Below are 24,870 nucleotides of genomic sequence, written 5' to 3'. Positions count from 1 at the left end.
GTTTGTTTTTGGTTAAAGGTATTCTAAATTCAAAACTAGCTTAAGAAAATTAAGATACAAGAAGTATTCTCTTTAGACTAGTTTAGTGATGAAGAGATCCCCCCCCCCAACATCTCAGTGGTTGAGCTTTTTAAATGTTAGTGCTTTAGAATCATTCAAGATATTGTTAAAATGCAGATTCTGATGTGAAAGGTTTTTGTGGAGCTGAGAGTCTACATTTTTAAAAAGCTCCCAGGTGATGCTGATGTTGGCAGATGGAACCCCTCTTTGAGTGATGCCAAATATACATACAAACTAAGTTTGCCAAGTATATTGTCCACAATTATTACACATATTTACTTATTTTTATTTCATTTTTCACATGTATGTTTTAAATGAGATCTTAAGGTATTTCAGTTATTGCACTAAAGGCCTCCTCCAATATCCCAGAAGACCTTTGGTCTCAATAGCAAAACTTTAGAGAGGAAATGAATTCAGAAAGAATTGATGCTGTAGTTTTCAGATGATGCCAGTAGATAATTTAAGTTTCTGCTTTCTTTTACGAAGGACAGAAGATGCTTATGGACGATCGTAAGGAAATCTTGAAATTTCTCAAGTCTAATGTCTCTTCCCTATATTTCTATTATGGGCAAAATGTCAAAAATCTCCAAAATGAAACCATACATTTACATGTATAAAATATAGCTATTTATTTACAACTGGTAAGTGCATAAGGGAACTCAGAAGTAATTAAGTGATTCTATTAGGAAACTATTCACGTGATACCATAAAACAGTTTTTCCTACTCTGACACCTAGTCAACTGTGAAAACCAATACATCCCCAGGCCTGACTACAAACTGCTAGCAAATTTTGTGTGTATATACGGTGCCTGGGTGGCTTAGTTCGTTAAGCATCTGACTCTTGATTTCAGCTCAGGTCACAATCTCAGGGTCTTGGGATCAACACCCAAATTGGGTTCCCAACTGAGAGCTAAGAGTCTGCTTCATGTAAGGCACATAAGTAGAGGTGCCTCCACAGGGTGCGGCCCAGAATAAAGATGGCGCTGGCTTGCCGTCTCTTCCGGCCAATAAGGCGCCAATTTCACAGTTTCGGTTCCTGAAACCTATGGCACTTCCTCCTCTCGCCGGACACGCCTTACCCAGCAACTGCTACTTGGCATAATCTTATTGGCTCTTCCCCCTCTGTCCTCACTTCACTTCTGCTGCTCTATATAAGGTGTGCCCCCGCACAATGAGGTGAGATCCTGCTTCGACAGATCCCCCGAGCCCGGTGTCTTCTGTGGGTGCGTTCGGGTTCGCGACACTCGCCATCCTGCTCAGCCCCAAGGAGAGGCCTCCGGCTGGCCCGGGAGCCTCCTCCCCTCGGTGGGGAGCCCAACAGCTTCAGATTCTCTCTCCCTTCTCCCTCTTTCCCCCACCAGCTCATGTGTGCACTCTAAGCAAATAAATAAATAAATAAACACAATAAAATAAATAAATAAATAATAAATAAATAAACACAAATCAATGAATGACACAAGTATGGATATGCTTTGAAGATATTAGGCTTAGTGAAATAAGCTAGACAGAAAAAGACAAATATTTTAGGACTCCATTCATGCGGGATACCTAAAGTAGTCAAATTCATAGACACAGAAAGGGGAACAGTGGTTGCTCGGGGCTGGGGAAGGGAGAGTATTACCGTGTGTGCAAGTTACAATGTGAATGTACTTAATGGCACTGAAATGCATACTTACAATGGTTAAGATGTTAAACTTCATGTTGTGTGTCTTTAACACAGCGTTATTAATAATGACACTTTAAAAAAAAACCACACACACACACACAAATACCAAGTGTAAGCTATAAACAAAGAAATGATTCTTAAAGGCTGAAATGTCTTATTTGGATGGGAAGAGCCAACAATTCCCTAATAGTCAAAAATTAGTCTTAGTACTAAAGTAAGATGGAGAGAACCGAGATATAACTGAGGGCATGGAGAGTTGGTACAGGATAGGAAAATTTGATGAGAATAGCCTAGGAATGCACTGTCCAATACAATCCCCATTTTGCCTCTGTGATCACATAGAACATTTAAAATGTGCTTAGTCCTATTTCAGATGTGCTGTTAAGTACAGAACACTAAATTTAAAGACCACACATAAAGAACAAATATCTCACTAGTAATGTATTAACTGGTTACAATTAAATAGATAATATTTTGGATATTTTGGGCTGAGTAGATTATTAAACTTATGTCACATGTTTTCATTTTTATTTTTTAAATGTGAATACCAGAATACTTTAAATTACATATGTACCTCATATGATATTTCTACTAGACAGTTGCGCCTTAGAAGAGTTTGTTGTTGTCTGGAAGAGAAATGTCCTGACCGGAGCTAAACTATAAATAACTGAATGAGAGGAGCACAGTGGAAAAAATCTTCCGACCCAAGGGGTCCTGACGCTCATAGGTAGACAAGGGAGATGAAGAGCATCTTGGATGCCTTTAGTAGGATGGAACCAGTTCACAAAATATTTATTGGCCCTTTTGACTTGGCTTAACCAATGTTGTATCACTTTCATCCTAAAATAGACTTTCCCTGTTCTTTTCTCTCCTCCAATTTCAATTACTCTTTTGCAAACTTATCCAAAGCTGAATTGGTACAAGCATTGATTTGGTCATTGAGTCCATAAACAGGTGCACATTTAACTTGTGCCAGGCACTCTGCTAGATTTCATAGCAACTGAGAGAGAGGACCACTTGACTCCTGCCCTCACGGAGCTCAAGGCTAAGAAGGAGAACACAGACATGCCCACAATCACAGGGTGTTCAGAGCCAGAGTTGAGAGGTGAATGGAAATGAGTACTGAACAATAGCTCTTTGATACTGCTTTAGCCTTGAAGGAGGCAGAGGATTTAGAGGGATGGATAGACTACCGAAAGAGTGAAGAAATGAAATGCATGTTATATAAGAAAAACAGGAACTGGTTGAAGAATGGGCTAAAATAGAGAAGTAGGGAGGAATAAGCCTGGCAGGGCTAACTAATTTCAGACCCTGAGTTCCAAGATGGAAGTTTTAAACCATGATCCTGATGTCTATCAGCCTCAATTTGATAAAGAATGAAGAGTTAAAAAATATGTCCATCAAGTACATAAGAGTATAGGGAAAATCTATTTATTCAATCTCGTTATCTAGAAAAATGTCTAACTATGTTTGCATGACATGAATACAGCCAGTCAGATTAGTCAGGAAGAATCAGTCAAACTGAATCTTACTGCATAGATCCTATAACAAATGGTTGGCAGCATCTGAAACTTTCATGAGTTCTGATAGCTTGCAAACACAACTGTAATTTCTTAGACACAGGCACCATTATGTGTGAGATCTGCTGCTTTTCTAATATACATAATATCTGATATATTCCAAGTACAATAATGTTGACTACAACTGAAAAGTGGGGTTCACTTGGTCAAGCTAACTAACATGTTGGGAAGAGTTATCCTTTCGTTTTGTGGGGAGCTTAATGTAGCACTGCAGAAGACTAAACAAACAACAAATGATAAATCAAGAATTACTAATCCCAAATATGAGCAATGCATATATTTTACAGTAAAAATTAATCACAATTTTATACAGGTACTAGTACTAGACTTTGGAGTTTTGGTATTAATTTCCAATCATATAAGCAACTGTGGGAAACCTTTAAAAAGCATGTCTAGGAGACTGCGTAGGTTCTGAACACCGAACAGTTATGTAAATTCTACAGCTCCCAAATTGTGCTTCTCCAATCAGCCCTGTATTATGCAAGATTATGGTTTTCTCCTCCTGCTAATCAGGTCCTTATTAATAACTGCAATGACCTCTGATCTCTTAATTTGCATTATTTCAAAGTACAATGATTTTTAAGGTGGGGGAGATTTTCCACCACTTTCTATTACAATAAACTATTATTTTATTAGGAATAGATTTATTTTTCTCTAGAAGGCTCTACATTAAAAACACACACACACACACACACACACACACACACACACACACACCTCTTTGTTCCTGAATATCTTCTTCCTGTGTCCTCTTATTATGCATTTGGCCCATTTCAGCTATGACAGCAGTTTGATATTCTAGTTCTTTTGATGGAGAGCAGTTTCCAGACTGGCAATAAAGTCAAACAAACAACAAAAAATCTAACTTCCCGTATTTCTTGTTTTCCCAGCTCCCCAATCGCCTTTCTCAGCAATTCCGAATCAGTGCCACTGCCCAATAAACAACTGGAAACAAGTTTTCTGATTTAGGCAACTTGTAATGTTACAATCTCATGTATATATCATGTGATAAGACAATCACATTTCTCATGTGAGACCCTGGGAACTACTCTTGTGATTTAGATTTCATTTTCAGTGGACATGATTTATTGGCTACCACTTGGCATGGAACTGATTTCCTATTGTGTTTCTTTGATTTCACTTTACACTATTTTCCCAACAAACTTTCAGTATCTAAGTATCAAGAATGTTCAGTGTCCTGGTGATATAATGCCTGATTAGCAACATTGTTACTCTTTCATCTGACACTTCTGGGTGGTTCTTGATCACATTCCTTGTCTTCTTTGCGCTTTAAAGCACGAAAAAAAAAAAAAAACAAACTTGCTCTTTTTTAATCCCACAGGATGTTTTTGAGATAAATATCATTATTCCTCTAACATGTGTGGTATCATAATAGTTTTGGGTAAGTGGTAAAAGAAAACAATGTTCTGAAAAGGGAAGCATTTCTGTTTGGTTCTTTAGTACTCTTTCTTCAAAGCAGTTTACTATCTTCCCTGTATTTTGACATTTGTTTCAATTTATTTCTCTTCTTCTCCTTCTCACCACCCTATCCCCTTATCTTCTTCTTCTGGATGTTTCTTTTTATTCATGTTTTGACTTTTCTTGATCCATAGTACATTGGAACAGGATTACATGCAGCTTTCAGAGTAAAAATGAGATAGAGAGAGTTGATGAAAGAATATTCTTCCTCATGTGCAGACACAAGGACACATGAAAGTTTCCAATAACATAGCCAACATTGTGTTTTACTTTGAGACCTAGCAAGAAATCCCCAGTTCAACTTCTTTTTTTTTTTTTAAAGATTTATTTATTTATTTATTTGACGGATAGAGATCACAAGTAGGCAGAAGTAGGCAGAGAGTCAGACAGAGAGAGAGGAGGAAGCAGGCTCCCTGCTGAGCAGAGAGCCCAATGTGGGACTCGATCCCAGGACCCTGGGATCATGACCTGGGCTGAAGGCAGAGGCTTAACCCACTGAGCCACCCAGGCACCCCCCAGTTCAACTTTAATGTCAGCAGAACACACCTGTATGACAGACACTAGTCACATTGTGACTTGGCATAGCAAAGGCTGTCATTTTCACAGCCACCTGAGATGCATTGGCTCTATTTCCATAGAAAGACCTGCGGTTCTGACATCACAAATAAAATGCTACCTTGGTCATAACAAGTCCATGAGTCCCCAACTTTAGAATAATATATTGTACTGGATTTATTTATTTTTGACTTTATTTTTAAATACAAGATGGTGTTATTAGAAAAGAGAGAGATCTCATATATGTATCACCTAGCATCAAAATCTTGTCAAAAAGAAAACATATCTTTTCTTTGTACAATTAGGTCTAGGTCTTCCCAGGACAGGCTTTTCCAGCTATTATCTGTCTATTCTATTCTTTTTGCTGGTACCTTTGGTGCCTATGCAGTTACCAGATGATGCCAATATTTTCTACTACTATATTAGCTCAGAATCCTTGTTTACAACTTTGAGCATTCAATAATCACATTTATTTTCATTACAAACTTCTCTTGGAAAACAAACCAAAATAATGTCTTTCTTAAAAGTATGGGGGGAAAAAGTGAAATCTCAAAATGCATTATTATTTATAAGTCAGACAACTGTAATAAACCAGGTGCAGGTACCATCCAGTGGGTACTCACCTCCTAAGTAGTCAGTGTCCTCATAATCACAGCTAATATTCATTGAGCACTTACTATATACCTGTACTTTAGATACACTATGGTTATTTTAATGATCCAAAAGATAGATAGTTTTATTGGTCCTTTTTGCAACTAAGGAAACTGAAGAACAAAAAGGGTAGTTTGTCAGAAGTAATGCAGGGCATTGCAGGGCACAGTCAACATTAAAATTCATGTGTGATTAGCTCCAGGGTTCCTGCTCTAAGCTTACAGTCAAATAATTTAATGTGTCTGGAAAAACAAAGAAACAACATAAAACTTTGTTGACTGGTCTCAAGTCGAAATATTGATCCCATACCTCATGGGGTCCTCAGCACTTCTTGGAACCTTCCTACACTTCTCTTGCCAATTCCCTCTCCCATTCTTCCTAAGTGGAAGAAGACCTTCTCCTTCCTCCTCAAAACCTCCTCAGACTCGGGTTATAGGCCTGTCCTCTTGTTTTGTCTTATCTTTCTCTCCTCCCTCTCCCCTCTCCTTCCTGTTTTCCTCCTTTCTTTTCTTTCTTTGTTTTCTTTCCTTTTTTAATCAGTAAACCACCTTGCTTCATATTTTACTTAGAAAAGAGCAGTGGAGGAGCAAGTTTTCATATTTCCACTGCGAAAATAACCCACCTGCCTACAACTGCTCACAAATGTTCTGGGGCTGGAACTCTTCATGTGCCTGCCCCAATCTTGCCCTCCACTTGCCACTTCCATGCATGATCTCACCCCCTTTGGTCAGTGTTATTCAGTGACCAGCTCTCCTGCAATGCCAAATTTTACTTCTCCCCAGTTGTTCCCATCGGTCTATAAATATGTTGTAATAGCTTTAAACAAAGAAGCAAACAAATTCCACTATGTAACTACTATGCTTCTCTCCAGCTAACTTCCCATTTCTCTACTCTTCTTTCATAATAGAACTACTCAAAAATGTGATTTCATATTACTTTCTTCTTTTTTATTTTACCTCCTGTAATAACTTGAACCCACTCCAATTAGCCTTATTCCCTGCTACACCACGGAGATCACTCTTGTCAAGTCACTATTGCCTATGTTACAGACCCAATGGTCAATCCTCCAGCAGCTTATTGGATCCCCTGGCAGTCTTTGATAGAGATAACAGTTCTGGTCATACTTTTACCTCTTTCTTACTATATGGACCTGGGTAAGTTATTCAACCTCTCTTAAACTCAGTTTCTTCATGCTTAAAATTGGGATAATAATCTTAAACTGCATATCCCCAAAGTGTTAGTAACTATCAAATGATACTCTGGCAAGGGAAGTACATTAACAATAGCAACAAGCCACACAAATGACATATAAAGCAATACTGTTGCTACAAATCATTACTTCTATTACTGTCAGATTCCTGCAAATCATTTAAAAAGTGAATGTTCTTATAATTATGGGGAGAACTAGGTGTAAATCTTTGTCAGTGTTTCTCTGTAAGGGACATGGAAACCTGTGTGGAGGGCAACAGTAGTGGTTGCTGACAAATTTTGTTTTCCAGATGGAAGCAATGGAACTCCAGTTTCTGATAAAGTTCATATGGCACTCTATAAAGAATCCCCATCCTACATCAGTTCCCATCAAAGAAGAATGAAATATGACTAATCTTTTTATTACTACCAATTTAATTGAATTTTCCTTGGCTCTCTGTAATTTCTAAAAGGTGGAAAGGTTAGATTGCTCTGTTAGTTAATGTACCATTAAATATATTTAATTGTCTTAATTGCAGATCATGGAAGGGTGTGAGCAATTAACATGAAGCAATTTCACTCCTTAATTAATGTCACATACAATCCCTTTGGAACTGCAGAAGAATTTTAAGTGCTGGTTCAAAAGCAATGTATTGCCAAAGGAATGCACCCAGTATGCTGTAAATATTTATTATAAAGAGTTAAGAGACACTGTGAACACAGAGATCTATATCTTCATTTAGAAGGAGATCAGAAGCAATATTTGTGTGCAGGAGAGAGAGATATGGAAGAAGAATGTGGCAGGGAGAAGTAAGAGGGCTTTATTAAAGACTAAATTCAAAGCCAGGAAAATGCTGCTTTGAATGAATTGCACTAGTTTGGGAGGAAAAGGTGTCACAGGCTGGCAGAGATCCAAAACTCAAAAGATGGACAGTTATTGCAGCTATTTTCTATAATAAAAACAATCAGGGGCATCGGTGGTAGGTATTTTGTTGCTCTGTTTTGCCTTTTAGTTTGGTTGGGTTCTAGGAAACAAGTTTTCTTTCTAGTCAATTGAAATAAAATATCAAAATATCAAAATCAATTTGCCATTAGTATCCTCCCAATTAGAGCTCTAAACCATTAGGAGTACTGATTTGTTCAGTTCTTTGATATCTCATTGTATAGCTTTTTAAGAGATTATTTTCCCTTCAAATTTCGATTTTTATTGTCTCTAATTCCTTAGTGAACACCACACCTCACAGCATTTCTCCAGTACATAACCCAATAACACAATGTCCAGTTTCCAAGGGAAAATGAAAAATGCACTATGGATTGATCTGACAGATTTGGGATATCCAGCTTCCTTACAATGTCTTATCTTCATATTATTCCTATGAAACAGATGGCATTTATAATCAACTTCATCTTCAGAGATTACTAAAGTTGAAGAAGGTTAATTATTTTCTCAAAATTACTTAGCAAATCATTGGCAAAATGTTTATCCAAAGAAATAGACATTTGTTTACCCTTTTTACCCTTGATTAATTGTATTAGGTTACTTCTTCTCAATGTCAATTTAGTGCAATAATTGATGTTAGCTCTAACTTACTCCATATAATAATTAAACTCAGCACTAGAATACAGCCATCTTAATAGCAGTAGGAAATGACAAAATGTAGCATGTTTAATATATGCAATTCCACGGTATCAGAGTGACAATTTACCAATGTTAGATTAGGCTTAGTCCAATATATTGATCACAATAATCTGAATAAGTTTAAACAATTGTCTATGGCCAGACTTGATCAAAATGAGACTACAATCACCAAATTCAGTTTAGAACACTAAGTCTTGATCCTGGTTGCCATCATAATCACTTGGACAATAGAACCAGACCACTCTGGAGATCTGAGAATTTGTAGCTCCAGATGGTTGGGATACTGATGTTTGGGAAACACTGCTCTACGTTATACTGCTGGCACTTAAATCAGATTCTATTAGCTTAAGTCAACAGTTACAGCAGGAAAAATGGATAATTTATATCTCCGTGTGTGTGTGTGTGTGTGTGTGTGTGTGTGTCTTGTCTCCCAACTGGAAAATATATTAATAGAAATAGCAAATGTCCCTTTATTTAGAATTTATTATTTCTGTAACAATGACTCTCAATTGATATTTACTAATTTCACTATAGAAACATATTTCTCCCTCCAAGATTAAGTTCTTGAAGCTTAACTCTTTGGAAAGTGCACATATTCTTTTCAGGAGGAAGGAACAAGATTCTGAAGACCCAACCACCTGCAGGAGCTGAGTAATGAGCTTCTTGGAGGAGGGAGGAGAAAAGGAGGAGACTGTATCTTGTTCTTTGTTAAAGACTATTTGGCTGCTGTATCTAAAGCTAAAAGGGGAGGTTACCACCAAGACAATTTAAATCTGGGGGAGTTACTTATCTGTGGTGTGAACAATGCTCTGAAAGGGCAAAACTGGGAATCATGAAGCCTGTGCTGTTGTCTTAAATTCCAGGGGAGGGGACCCATGTAAGTAAAGGTTGATATGCAAGTGCACGTAGTAATGGGTTTAAATACCAAGTCCATCCATCTGTCTGAAGAGATGTCCTTGCAACCCTTCATTAACACCACCTGTGTTCCAAACCCAGAATGGAAAGTGAGACCGTGATGGGAAAGGGGCTGGTAGATAATTATTATCATATAATCAGTGCAGGACTTAAAGATCCTGGGAGACTTTAATTTGGGGAATCCTGACATTCAAAATGATATAATCATCAGGATTGGGGAAAAGTCACAGCTATTTGGAAAATAAAACAAACCTTCTCTGGCTTTTTCTCTGTAAGAAGTCTATTTCCTTTCCCAAGGAGGGGGACATTTACAGTCCACAGTCAGTACTGGACTCTGTTGGTAACTGTACAGTGATGGGTTTAAAGGTTTAGAAAAATTTCTTTAAAAACTAAAGATAACTGGAGCACCTGGGTGGCTCAACCATTAAGCATCTGCCTAGGGCTCAGGTCATGATCCCAGGGTCCTGGTATTAAGCCCCAAATTGGGGGCTCTTTATTCGGCAGGAAGTCTGCTTCTCTCTCCCCCATTCCCCTGCTTGTGTTCCTTCTCTTGCTATCTCTCTCTCTGTCAATAAATAAATAAAATCTTTAAAAAAACTTTTAAAGTAAATAAAAACTAAAGATAACTGACAGCTTTTCCAGTTAACCAGCAATACGGCCATCCTCTTATAAAGTTGTCATTTTCTTTCTTTTCTGAAAGTGTCTTCTAATTATGTGCTTTAATTGTCCTATGGAAAAAAAAATATTTCCAAAAACTTTCTTTACAATGAATTATGGCTAGAATGTCTTTCACCCTACTCCTTCTAAAGAAAAAAAAAAAAGTTACAAATCACCCATTATGGGACTAGCTCATAAAACTGTACTTTATTCACTCAATAATTTAATAAAGGAAATGTGTTTGGAAACATTTTATTTATAAAGCTAGGCTCCATGAAGGAACATGGTTTTACAATAAAGTGCTTATAAAGAATACATAGAATGTCATTGTCAAAGAACTTTAGGAATCATCTTCTCCAATTTTTTCTTTTGCAGAGTAGGAAATGAAGCCTGTAACATTCATCAAAAAAGAAGCGATGTATTCTTAACCCTCTGTCTCCTAGTTTTAACATGGCATTCCCATAAGTATCTTATCTGATTATCTACCACTATGAGTTTATCTTGTCATATCACATATACCTATCTCCATTTTGAACGGTTTAGAGCTATCTTACTATTTAAGTTGTTTCACGATGTAACACTTCTGCTGTAAGTGAAGCACTTCTGCTTCACTTATATTTCTAATTATTAGCATATCCACAGGCTTACTGCAGATTAAAGGGCAATATAGTGTAGGGGGTAGGTGTATAGGCTCCAGCAGTAGGCTTCCTAGACTGCCATCTCAGTTCTGTATTTATCTAGCCCTGTGATTGGCCAGGGCATACTTACTTATACTTAATTACTTTAAACATTGGTCTCTTCATCTACACGATGAAGGGTAATAACATAAGGCTGTTGTGAACTTTAATGAAGGTAACATATGTACTCTGCCTAGTAAATGGTGAACTGCATATAAATGCAGTAAGGTTAGTAATAGTAGTAATAGAAGTGGGGGTCCCAGTAATAGTTTGGGGGTCCCAGTGAGGAGAGAGAAATCCTCACTGCATAGTAGAATAATGCCTAACAAAACCTCAAGTTTACATATCTTTGATACTAATGGTAATTATAAAATTACATCCTTTGATAACATAAAGCATAGCTGCATGGAGAATCACTGGGAATTTGTTCATATTTTTCATTATAATAATGATATCAAAGTACAAAGATGTGGGAGGACTGCGGGATTTCATGGGTCTGTTACAACATAAGAACATGAAGGTCTCCCTGTGTCTGCAAAGGCTTTTATTTCTAAGGAGCAAGGAAGTATACTGTAGATTTAAAAAGAAGAGAAGCACATAGGAGACATTTATTCAAACGTATTCGCTAGGGTCTTATTATGCTATGTTGAGGTTACATTTCAGACTTCAGACTGTAAGCAATTTCACTTGTCTTCACAGAGATTAAGCACGTGCTTGCTTGAGTCAGAATGCCTTGGCTTGGATTCTGCCTCTGCCACTTACAAGCTGCTTGATATGGTACAAATTACTCAATGTCTCTGAGCTTCATTTTCCACATTTGTCAAATGGGGATAATATTAGAATCCACTTCATAGAAATGGAATGAAAAATAAAAGGGGATAACTGAGACATGTTTAGCACAATACCTGCACAGAGTAAGCAGTTATAGAACGGTTAGCTAATTTGTTAAAAAAAAAAATGAACGTTGCTCTCTAAGAAAAAAGGCAAAGACATTTCTAGGGAATTAAAAGGGTTTTGTTCTGAAACAACTGCAATCTTGTTTTTATTTTTGGAAGTGATTCTTATCATATTCCATATACTCCAACAACTAAGCTTTCATTCCAACGATCTAAAGAGACAAAGGGTCTTGGATACAGATCCAAGTATTCGTGAATCTGATTTAGAATGGTCTCTTTTCCCCACTTAAAACAAAAGGAAAATCATCCAAAAACATCAGTAAATAAGAAAAATGAAAACAAAATAATGAACCAAAAACTATCAATCAGAAAATTAGGAAATCAGGGCTATTCTAAAGTTATGATGATGGCACGTTGAAGCAGAGGCTCTTACTCTGCCAGTCCCATTCTGCTATTCTATCAGAATAACTGAACATTTATTTGGCATGTAGCCATCCAGAAGACATAGTACATGCTTAGGCTTCCCTGCATCTAAGTGAGACCATCTAACTGGGTTGCAGTCAGTGAGATTTAAGCATCATATGGCAGCTAATGGGGACCTTCTTGAAGAGAACACTGGCACGGGGTTTTGCCTCTGCCTTTCTCATCCCTTCTTCTCTCTTGCTGGCATGAGGATGTGAATGGCAGGTTTCTTGATCTGGTTGGTGACTAAGCTGCTCTTAACATGGGTTTTGCATTGTACATAGCCAAATCTAATTCTAAAGTAAGCAATTAGGAATGTCTAGTGGTCTCTTCCTATATTTGTACTGAAATACAGCAATAGATATAGAATTTTGGCAGCTCTGGGACTAGGAATGTAGTCATTGAATCCATTACCCTTAGGAAATGTCCATTACCCTTGGAAATGGGTACATAGTCACACAGTCTCAAGAAGCTTGACTAGCCAAGGTGCAGACAGCAGTCATGATTAGGAGGGTAAGTTATAGGTGTGTTTTTTCTTTTTTTGGTAGGGGAGGGGTATCAGTCTGAAAAGCATTTCCATAAAAAAAGCAAGTAACACACGTGGATTTTTCCTTTCCTTTACACTTTCCTGGGTTTTCCAAAAATTGTTAATGAGCATGTAATACTTTTGTTTCAACAACAACAAAAATCTATTTAAATGCACAAATAAAAATAATGCAAGAGAGGGTGTGGGTAGTGGAATGGGTGAAATAGATAAAGGGTATTTTTTCTTAAGATTTTATTTATTTATTTGATAGACAGAGATCACAAGTAGGCAGAGAGGCAGGAAGAGAGAGAGGAGGAAGCAGGCTCCCTGCTGAATAGAGAGCCCGATGCGGGGCTTGATCCCAGGACCCTAGGATCATGACCTGAGCCGAAAGCAGAGGCTTTAACCCACTGAGTCACTCAGGCGCCCCAACAGATAAAGGGTATTAAGAGTGCATTTATCCTGATGAGACTGAGAAATGTTTAGAATTGCTGAATTATTATATTGTACAGCCAAAATGAATATAACATGTATGTTACATACATGTATAACAAATACAATAATTGTGTTCCAATTAAAAAATGATGCAAAAGTTTTAATAGTTTATTCACACTGCACCTGGAGTGTTTCTGGCTGCTTGATCTCTACCTCTCACCTCTAGTGGTCTGAACTTGGCCTAGTATTGAAATTACATTTAAATAATCAGCTTTTCAATATCATTTTGGGGGAGGGAGGTGATTGCTCTTTCCCTAAATCCCAATATCATTTCTGGCAACATGTAATACATCACTTTTTACATTTTACTGTTGCCACTAACACACATATCTCATATCTTCAAGAATATTATGAGGTTATCTGGAGCATATATAATTCTTCTTTGTCTTCATACTTACCTACTCATTTGTTCATTCATGTGTTCACTCAACTGACAACAGATTATTAAATGTTTCTCTATGATACATAAGATATTATACAAGCAACAAGGATATATGAGGGAAAAAAATAAAACTTGTTCTGCACATTCAAAAAATGATCAAACTATGGATAAGAGAAGACAGTGTGGCAAGTAGGTAAATTTAATACAATGTGATCAGTTCTAGGAGAGAGGATTGTATACAATGATAAAGTGACAGAAGATTTAATTCTACTTGAAGAGAATCAGGCCCCCACAGAAGGAGTGACTCTTGGATTCATTCTTTAAGAAGACTCACAGGCATCTTCAGGCATGTAAGTGGATGGACATTGTGGGGAGAGGAGGGCCAAAGAATTACATGTCCCCCCAGATTGTGAAAATAGATTACAAGCAGCACAGTTCTGCTTTGTGTGGTTGAAAGCACAGGGTCTAAGGTCTAAGGTCTAAGGTCTCAAACTCTAAGGGGAGTTTGAGAGGGAGTTTTGAGAAGGAGCTTCAAATGTCCCATATCCCTCAACTGCTTCTACCACAGTGTTGACTGAATAAACGTTTGTTCCCTATTACAGCCATAGGTATGGTCCAGCAGGTGCTATGATGCTACACTGGTTGACCTGACCACGCCTTATAGATATTTAGGGGACAGAAAGCCTAGCTATGTTACAGAACTGTAATATGCTGCCTCGATCTCCTTATTTCCACAGACAAGGAGGCTGAACTAATGTTTTAAGTGATTATAATGTGACTTTCAGAAAAGAAGGTTATCAGTAAATGTCTAGGTTATTGCTATTTTCTTAGCTGGTGTTAAAAAGTTGACTGAATACAGCAAGAGTGGTTACCCCCATGGTATATTCTCATCGTCCATAAGGAACAAGTCGCTCAAACTGGGTTTCCTTAGCATAAAATTATTTATTTCACTGATCAATTTGAAATAAGTGGACAGTGTATTACATGATCATGAGAGTGGAGGTTATAGGCTGGATTGAGAACAATAAAATTGAATACTGTAAATATTTACTGATCAGAGTAAATAGTATACTATTTTCCTTCCTTAGAAAATACAAAAGAAAAAATTAATACCCCATATTGTTAAATTTGTTCACAAAGATGTATAAGCATATCTCTAAAGGCTTTTTGCAAACTGTAAAGCACTATAATAACATGATTGGCTTTTCAAGAGTGTAGCTTGAGGAATTAAATTATTGCATTCAACAGAAAAGGAAATCACATTCCTAATGGCAACTAGCACTATTTTTCTACTTTCAGGAATTTTCTAGTTTCTATTTCAAGCACTGTTTTAATAAGTGCCAAGTATATATAATAGAATTTTTTTTTCTTTTTTTAAGGAAGAGGTACTACTGTGTTTTCTGAAACTTTGTTTTGATCTGCTGCATTCTAAGTAAACTCCACTGAGCAAGGGACAAGGAGCAAAACTGCATCAACATACAGAGATCAGAATCTAAAAAGAAAAGAAGTTCATTCCATACCTTCAATAGGTTTTGGTACAAAATGTGATGAGGGCTTGGTTTTCTTCACTCTGTTTCCCTTCATAATTTGACCTTCTTTATTGAGTCCCAGAAACCATGCTCGGCCTGATTCTTGCTGACGGTACAGTGTGGAAGAATAAATCACATAGTAGTTTTCAAATACAGATTCCTTGAATTTGCATTCTGGAGTGAAAACATCCTGCAGAAGAAAAGAAGATACAAAAGAGAGAACAGTTTTAAAAGTGAACTTGCAAATTTTTAAATGCAATGAACTTGAAATATTGGTCCTGTATTAAGAACAAACCAAAGGCAATTGCACGTAATTTCTAGTGGCACTCAGTTACAAAGATTCATCATACAAAATCAAGAAGCAAGATTTCCCTTCTAAACAACGTTTACTTCATAGAACACAGCTACAGGCTTGAATCACTCATTGGACTAACATCATTCAAGGCTGTGTCCAGGTTTGGTCCCAGTAAAATATTTTGTAAATTTAAAGAGATTGACTACTGCACATTTTAAAGGCCCTTACCATGTACAATGTATCCCTGGGAACCAAAATCAAATACAACTGCACACAGGCTCACAGATGTTTCTGAAGGGACTACCTTATATGTACACAAATCTATTATGCAGTCAAAATTTGTTCCATAAAATCACAGGTGTATTAACCTTTTGCTTAATGTCAGTAACTTTTCATTTAATCTCTTTGTAACATTTTTTAAACTTGATAATCAAAATTCAGGCAACATACCGAGGGATAACTGTAGAAAAATATTACTACTACATTGTGTGATCTTCAATAAAACATAGAATAAGAGTTTTAATTCAAGAAGGAAACTTCATTCCTTCCACCTCACCATTGGATAAGTAAGACAACTAAATGGTTATCTGATGAATTCAAAGTTACACACACACACACACACACACACACACTGCTGCATCAATGCCAGAGCTCATATTTCATGCTTCACAATCACTGCCTCTCAAGATCACCTTTTCTGCCTAAGTCTTGTTTAGTGACTTACAATGAGATTTTATAATCAATACAATGAAATCAAATCCTAACATGTCAAATGGACAAAATATATTTCACATAATGAAGAAATTCCTTCCCTTCTAAGATAGGCAGAAGAAAAACAAATGTGATAGCATCTTCTTCAACTATATGTAAATAAGAATTCTATGAGAGAAACACATTCACAATCGTCACTGCTGTCTTTGCCATGTACTTGAAAAATCTCTCCCTCGTAACCCTTGCAGTGTTAAGGGTCCAGTGGTTTAACGCAGTTACACCTGCAGTTCAGTTACTGAATATGCCGGACTAACACTGGGTTAAAACATGTCCTGCTAGGCGATACAGCCTAGTCCCCTGGATTCATCCGCAGACAGCTCCAGTGGTGCATCGATGGATGTTGGTGAAGGCCGTCAGCGATAAAAAGACACTGCTTAAGAAATTCCCTTGATTTTTTTTTTTTTAACTTATTTAACAGACAGAGATCACAAGTAGGCAGAGAGGTAGGCAGAGAGGAGGAAGCAGGCTCCCTGCTGAGCAGAGAGCACGATGCGGGGCTTGATCCCAGGACCCTGGGATCATGACCTGAGCCAAAGGCAGAGGCTTTAACCCACTGAGCCACCCAGGTGCCCCAGGACTTTTATAATTTTTTATAACTTTTAGGACAAAGTTTAATCATTGCCATGTAGAGGAAACAAAGTGATTCAATTCAATTTATAAGATAACTTGAAGCTCTGGTTTTCTTCCAGGACTGGATTAAAAGACAGAAAATGCTAAAATTTACTATAGATTTTACTAGCTATATATATTTTTTTACAATTTATTTACTAGTACATAATATATATCTATATATAATATATATAAAGAGAGTCAAGATGGCGGAGAAGTAGCAAGCTGAGACTGCTTCAGCTAGCCGGAGATCAGCTAGATAGCTTATCTAAAGATTGCAAACACCTGAAAATCCATCGGCAGATCGAAGAGAAGAAGAACAGCAATTCTGGAAACAGAAAAACAACCACTTTCTGAAAGGTAGGACCGGCGGAGAAGTGAATCCAAAGCGACGGGAAGATAGACCCCGGGGGGAGGGGCCGGCTCCCGGCAAGCGGCGGAGCAACCGCGCACAAAATCAGGACTTTTAAAAGTCTGTTCCTCTGAGGGACATCGCTCCAGAGGCTAAACCGGGGCGAAGCCCACGTGGGGTCAGCGTGGCCTCAGGTCCCGCAGGGTCACAGAAGGATCGGGGGTGTCTGAGTGTCGCAGAGCTTGCGGGTATTGGAACGGGAAAGCCGGCTACAGAGATAGAGCTGACAGTAAGCTCGCAGCTCCGTGTTACCTTGAACCGGTCGCAGGCTCGGTGAGCTCGGAGCGCGGCCGGAGGTCAGGCAGACGGGAGTAACTGGGCGCTGTTCTCTGAGGGCGCACTGAGGAGTGCGGCACTGGGCTCTCGGCTCCTCCGGGCCGGAGACCAGGAGGCCGCCATTTGTATTCCCGTCCTCTGGAACTCTACGGAAAGCGCTCAGGGAACAAAAGCTCCTGAAAGCAAACCCGAGCGGATTACTCACCCCGGCCCCGGGTAAGGGCGGTGTAATTCCGCCTGGGGCAAAGACACTTGAGAATCACTACAAAAGGCCCCTCCCCCAGAAGATCAACAAGAAATCCAGCCGAGACCAAGTTCACCTACCAAGGAGTGCGGTTTCAATACCAAGGAGAGCAGCAGAATTCCAGAGGAGGAGAAAGCCAAGCACGGAACTCATGGCTTTTTTCCTGTGATTTTTTTTAGTCTTGCAGTTAATTTAATTTTTTCTTTTTCATTTTTTTTTTTTCTCGCCTTCGGGTAAAAATTTTTTTTTAACTGTTACCTTTTTCTTTTTTAACGATTTTTTACTAGTTTATCTAATATATGTATATATTTTTTTACATTTTTCTTAGGTGTTTTCTTTTTTAAAAAATTCTTTTCTTTTCTTTTTTTTTTCTTTTTCTTTTCTTTTTGTTTTTTTTTTCTTTCTTCCTTTTTGAACCTCTTTTTATCCCCTTTCTCCCCACTCACGATTTTGGATCTCTTCTAATTTGGTTAAAGCATATTTTCCTGGGGTTGTTGCCACCCTTTTAGTATTTTACTTGCCCCTTCATTTACTCTTATCTGGACAAAATGACAAGACGTAAAAATTCAACACAAAAAAAAGAACAAGAGGCAGTACCGAAGGCTAGGGACCTAATCAATACAGACATCGGTAATATGTCAGATCTAGAGTTCAGAATGACAATTCTCAAGGTTCTAGCCGGGCTCGAAAAAGGCATGGAAGATATTAGAGAAACCCTCTCGAGAGATATAAAAGCCCTTTCTGGAGAAATAAAAGAACTAAAATCTAACCAAGGTGAAATCAAAAAAGCTATTAATGAGGTGCAATCAAAAATGGAGGCTCTAACTGCTAGGATAAATGAGGCAGAAGAAAGAATTAGTGATATAGAAGACCAAATGACAGAGAATAAAGAAGCTGAGCAAAAGAGGGACAAACAGCTACTGGACCACGAGGGGAGAATTCGAGAGATAAGTGACACCATAAGACGAAACAACATTAGAATAATTGGGATTCCAGAAGAAGAAGAAAGTGAGAGGGGAGCAGAAGGTATACTGGAGAGAATTATTGGGGAGAATTTCCCCAATATGGCAAAGGGAACGAGCATCAAAATTCAGGAGGTTCAGAGAATGCCCCTCAAAATCAATAAGAATAGGCCCACACCCCGTCACCTAATAGTAAAATTTACAAGTCTCAATGACAAAGAGAAAATCCTGAAAGCAGCCCGGGAAAAGAAGTCTGTAACATACAATGGTAAAAATATTAGATTGGCAGCTGACTTATCCACAGAGACCTGGCAGGCCAGAAAGAGCTGGCAGGATATTTTCAGAGCACTAAACGAGAAAAACATGCAGCCAAGAATACTATATCCAGCTAGGCTATCATTGAAAATAGAAGGAGAGATTAAAAGCTTCCAGGACAAACAAAAACTGAAAGAATTTGCAAATACCAAACCAGCTCTACAGGAAATATTGAAAGGGGTCCTCTAAGCAAAGAGAGAGCCTACAAGTGGTAGATCAGAAAGGAACAGAGACCATATACAGTAACAGTCACCTTACAGGCAATACAATGGCACTAAATTCATATCTCTCAATAGTTACCCTGAATGTTAATGGGCTAAATGCCCCTGTCAAAAGACACAGGGTATCAGAATGGATAAAAAAACAAAACCCATCTATATGTTGCCTCCAAGAAACACATTTTAAGCCCGAAGACACCTCCAGATTTAAAGTGAGGGGGTGGAAAAGAATTTACCATGCTAATGGACATCAGAAGAAAGCAGGAGTGGCAATCCTTATATCAGATCAATTAGATTTTAAGCCAAAGACTATAATAAGAGATGAGGAAGGACACTATATCATACTCAAAGGGTCTGTCCAACAAGAAGATCTAACAATTTTAAATATCTATTCCCCCAACGTGGGAGCAGCCAACTATATAAACCAATTAATAACAAAATCAAAGAAACACATAAACAATAATACAATAATAGTAGGGGACTTTAACACTCCCCTCACTGAAATGGACAGGTCATCCAAGCAAAAGCTCAGCAAGGAAATAAAGGCCTTAAATGACACACTGGACCAGATGGACATCACAGATATATTCAGAACATTTCATCCCAAAGCAACAGAATACACATTCTTCTCTAGTGCACATGGAACATTCTCCAGAATAGATCACATCCTCGGTCCTAAATCAGGACTCAACCGGTATCAAAAGATTGGGATCATTCCCTGCATATTTTCAGACCACAATGCTCTAAAGCTAGAACTCAACCACAAAAGGAAGTTTGAAAAGAACCAAAATACATGGAGACTAAACAGCATCCTTCTAAAGAATGAATGGGTCAACCGGGAAATTAAAGAAGAATTGAAAAAAATCATGGAAACAAATGATAATGAAAATACAACGGTTCAAAATCTGTGGGACACAACAAAGGCAGTCCTGAGAGGAAAATATATAGCGGTACAAGCCTTTCTCAAGAAACAAGAAAGGTCTCAGGTACACAACCTAACCCTACACCTAAAGGATCTGGAGAAAGAACAAGAAAGAAACCCTAAGCCCAGCAGGAGAAGAGAAATCATAAAGATCAGAGCAGAAATCAATGAAATAGAAACCAAAAAAACAATAGAACAAATCAACGAAACTAGGAGCTGGTTCTTTGAAAGAATTAATAAAATTGATAAACCCCTGGCCCGACTTATCAAAAAGAAAAGAGAAAGGACCCAAATAAATAAAATCATGAATGAAAGAGGAGAGATCACAACTAACACCAAAGAAATACAAACTGTTATAAGAACATACTATGAGCAACTCTATGGCAATAAATTTGACAATCTGGAAGAAATGGATGCATTCCTAGAAACATATAAACTACCACAACTGAACCAGGAAGAAATAGAAAGCCTGAACAGACCCATAACCAGTAAGGAGATTGAAACAGTCATTAAAAATCTCCAAACAAACAAAAGCCCAGGGCCAGACGGCTTCCCGGGGGAATTCTACCAAACATTTAAAGAAGAACTAATTCCTATTCTCCTAAAACTGTTCCAAAAAATAGAAATGGAAGGAAAACTTCCAAACTCATTTTATGAGGCCAGCATCACCTTGATCCCAAAACCAGACAAGGATCCCACCAAAAAAGAGAGCTATAGACCGATATCCTTGATGAACACAGATGCGAAAATACTCAACAAAATACTAGCCAATAGGATTCAACAGTACATTAAAAAGATTATTCACCACGACCAAGTGGGATTTATTCCAGGGCTGCAAGGTTGGTTCAACATCCGCAAATCAGTCAATGTGATACAACACATCAATAAAAGAAAGAACAAGAACCATATGATACTCTCAATAGATGCTGAAAAAGCATTTGACAAAGTACAACATCCCTTCCTGATCAAAACTCTTCAAAGTGTAGGGATAGAGGGCACATACCTCAATATCATCAAAGCCATCTATGAAAAACCCACCGCAAATATCATTCTCAATGGAGAAAAATTGAAAGCTTTTCCCCTAAGGTCAGGAACACGGCAGGGATGTCCATTATCACCACTGCTATTCAACATCGTACTAGAGGTCCTAGCCTCAGCAATCAGACAACAAAAGGAAATTAAAGGCATCCAAATCGGCAAAGAAGAAGTCAAATTATCACTCTTCGCAGATGATATGATACTATATGTGGAAAACCCAAAAGACTCCACTCCAAAACTGCTAGAACTTATACAGGAATTCAGTAAAGTGTCAGGATATAAAATCAATGCACAGAAATCAGTTGCATTTCTCTACACCAACAGCAAGACAGAAGAAAGAGATATTAAGGAGTCAATCCCATTTACAATTGCATCCAAAACCATAAGATACCTAGGAATAAACCTAACCAAAGAGACACAGAATCTATACTCAGAAAACTATAAAGTACTCATGAAAGAAATTGAGGAAGACACAAAGAAATGGAAAAATGTTCCATGCTCCTGGATTGGAAGAATAAATATTGTGAAAATGTCTATGCTACCTAAAGCAATCTACACATTTAATGCAATTCCTATCAAAGTACCATCCATCTTTTTCAAAGAAATGGAACAAATAATTCTAAAATTTATATGGAACCAGAAAAGACCTCGAATAGCCAAAGGGATATTGAAAAAGAAAGCCAACGTTGGTGGCATCACAATTCCGGACTTCAAGCTCTATTACAAAGCTGTCATCATCAAGACAGCATGGTACTGGCACAAAAACAGACACATAGATCAATGGAACAGAATAGAGAGCCCAGAAATAGACCCTCAAATCTATGGTCAACTAATCTTCGACAAAGCAGGAAAGAATGTCCAATGGAAAAAAGACAGCCTTTTCAATAAATGGTGCTGGGAAAATTGGACAGCCACATGCAGAAAAATGAAATTGGACCATTTCCTTACACCACACACAAAAATAGACTCAAAATGGATGAAGGACCTCAATGTACGAAAGGAATCCATCAAAATCCTTGAGGAGAACACGGGCAGCAACCTCTTCGACCTCTGCCGCAGCAACATCTTCCTAGGAACAACGCAAAAGGCAAGGGAAGCAAGGGAAAAAATGAACTACTGGGATTTCATCAAGATCAAAAGCTTTTGCACAGCAAAGGAAACAGTTAACAAAATCAAAAGACAACTGACAGAATGGGAGAAGATATTTGCAAATGACATATCAGATAAAGGACTAGTGTCCAGAATCTATAAAGAACTTAGCAAACTCAACACCCAAAGAACAAATAATCCAATCAAGAAATGGGCAGAAGACATGAACAGACATTTCTGCAAAGAAGATATCCAGATGGCGAACAGACACATGAAAAAGTGCTCCATATCACTCGGCATCAGGGAAATACAAATCAAAACCACAATGAGATATCACCTCACACCAGTCAGAATGGCTAAAATCAACAAGTCAGGAAATGACAGATGCTGGCGAGGATGCGGAGAAAGGGGAACCCTCCTACACTGTTGGTGGGAATGCAAGCTGGTGCAGCCACTCTGGAAAACAGCATGGAGGTTCCTCAAAATGTTGAAAATAGAACTGCCCTATGACCCAGCAATTGCACTATTGGGTATTTACCCTAAAGATACAAATGTAGTGATCCAAAGGGACACATGCACCCGAATGTTTATAGCAGCAATGTCCACAATAGCCAAACTATGGAAAGAACCTAGATGTCCATCAACAGATGAATGGATCAAGAAGATGTGGTATATATACACAATGGAATACTATGCAGCCATCAAAAGAAATGAAATCTTGCCATTTGCAACAACATGGATGGAACTAGAGCGTATCATGCTTAGCGAAATAAGTCAAGCAGAGAAAGACAACTATCATATGATCTCCCTGATATGAGGAAGTGGTGATGCAACATGGAGGCTTAAGTGGGTAGAAGAAGAATAAATGAAACAAGATGGGATTGGGAGGGAGACAAACCATAAGTGACTCTTAATCTCACAAAACAAACTGAGGGTTGCCGGGGGGAGGGGGTTTGGGAGAAGGGGGTGGGATTATGGACATTGGGGAGGGTATGTGATTTGGTGAGTGCTGTGAAGTGTGTAAACCTGGTGATTCACAGACCTGTACCCCTGGGGATAAAAATATATGTTTATAAAAAATAAAAAATAAAAAAAATATATATATATAATATATATAATAATATATGATATATTATATTATATAATAATAAATAAAGCCTGCCTTTATTTTATTATTATTTATTATATTATATATAATAATATATTATATATAATAATATCTATATATAATATATAGATATGTATTATGAACTAGTATAGATATATATTATGTACTAGTATATATATATATATATAAAACAGACTAATCAAAATAATCTCACAGCTTTTGTTTCTAGGTCTAGCTTAGTACTAGTCAGCCCTAGATACTAAGGGACTCTTGAAAATTCCATGAATAAATGAAACATAAGAAAAGAAATATATGAGACACGGAATTGTGTACAGTTCTCATGATATAGTGACACAACTTATTTATTTAGAAGTATACTTCACAGACATGAAAACTTAGAGATAGATTCAAATCTGCTTAGTGATGGCTCAATTTGGTGATTTTATTTAACAGAGTAACCGAAGACAGCTCCTGGGCGGGGGCTCAGTCCCTAAAGTGCCAGACTCTTGATTTGGGCTCAGGTGATGATCTCGGGTGGTGAGACGGAGCCCCACATCCAGCTCCAGTTCGGAGCCTGCTTAAGATTCTCTCTCCATTTAGTCCCTCCACATGCATGTGCATGCCTACACCCTCTCTCCTTCTCTCTCTCTGAAACCAAACAAAAACAAAGTAATTAAAGCCCATGATACTGACATAACTGCTCTGAGAGTCACAGGAAGTTACAGGGAGATCCAGGCATTCGGCTAGACCATGAGCTCCTGGTTGCTGGTTCAATACTTTTTGCAATGGCACACTGATTTCTACTGCATAAGCAAGCCTGCCTTTCATGCCAAGCTGCCAGTCTGAGACAAGCCGTCATAAAACCCATATCCACTAAAGATAATTACTACACCTTGAGTTCATTATTTACTAAACAAAAGTGTTATTTCTGTTTTGGTAATAATGCATTTTTGTTTTGATAATAATGAACAAGTTTCACAATTGTTTCAAGTCTGCTCTTGAAACAGCAAAAATGCAGGATATAAGGCAGGGACATGAGCCAGGAATAGCATTAGGCAGGGATTGGAACTTCTGAGCTGGCAAGGTGGACCTCAGACAGAGCACCCAGGTCCTAATCGGAAATGAAAAGTCAAGAGAAGTATCCCATTTAACATCATTCCAAAGGGGTTATGCAGAGTCAGAATTCAGAAATGAGTCAACTAACACTTGGGCAGGGCAAAACATTTCAAGTGGAAAAAATGTCAGAAGCTAAG

The 24,870-nt window shown here is 38.0% G+C and overlaps 1 protein-coding gene across 5 annotated transcripts in view; it reads right to left on the bottom strand.

Moving 5' to 3' along the window:
• The window catches only part of FGF12 (fibroblast growth factor 12), a 586,791-nt gene that overhangs the window by 5,953 nt on the left and 555,968 nt on the right, over positions 1-24,870 (bottom strand). For all 5 annotated transcript variants that reach the window (XM_059163132.1, XM_059163131.1, XM_059163130.1 and 2 more), the window contains one exon: positions 15,350-15,548. In XM_059163132.1, the coding sequence (XP_059019115.1) occupies positions 15,350-15,548 (199 nt within the window). The remainder of the gene's footprint in view (positions 1-15,349; positions 15,549-24,870) is intronic.

The sequence above is a fragment of the Mustela lutreola genome, chromosome 2, assembly GCF_030435805.1.
Source record: "Mustela lutreola isolate mMusLut2 chromosome 2, mMusLut2.pri, whole genome shotgun sequence".
Lineage (NCBI taxonomy): Eukaryota > Metazoa > Chordata > Mammalia > Carnivora > Mustelidae > Mustela > Mustela lutreola.
This window is presented reverse-complemented; position numbering and strand designations above follow the sequence as displayed.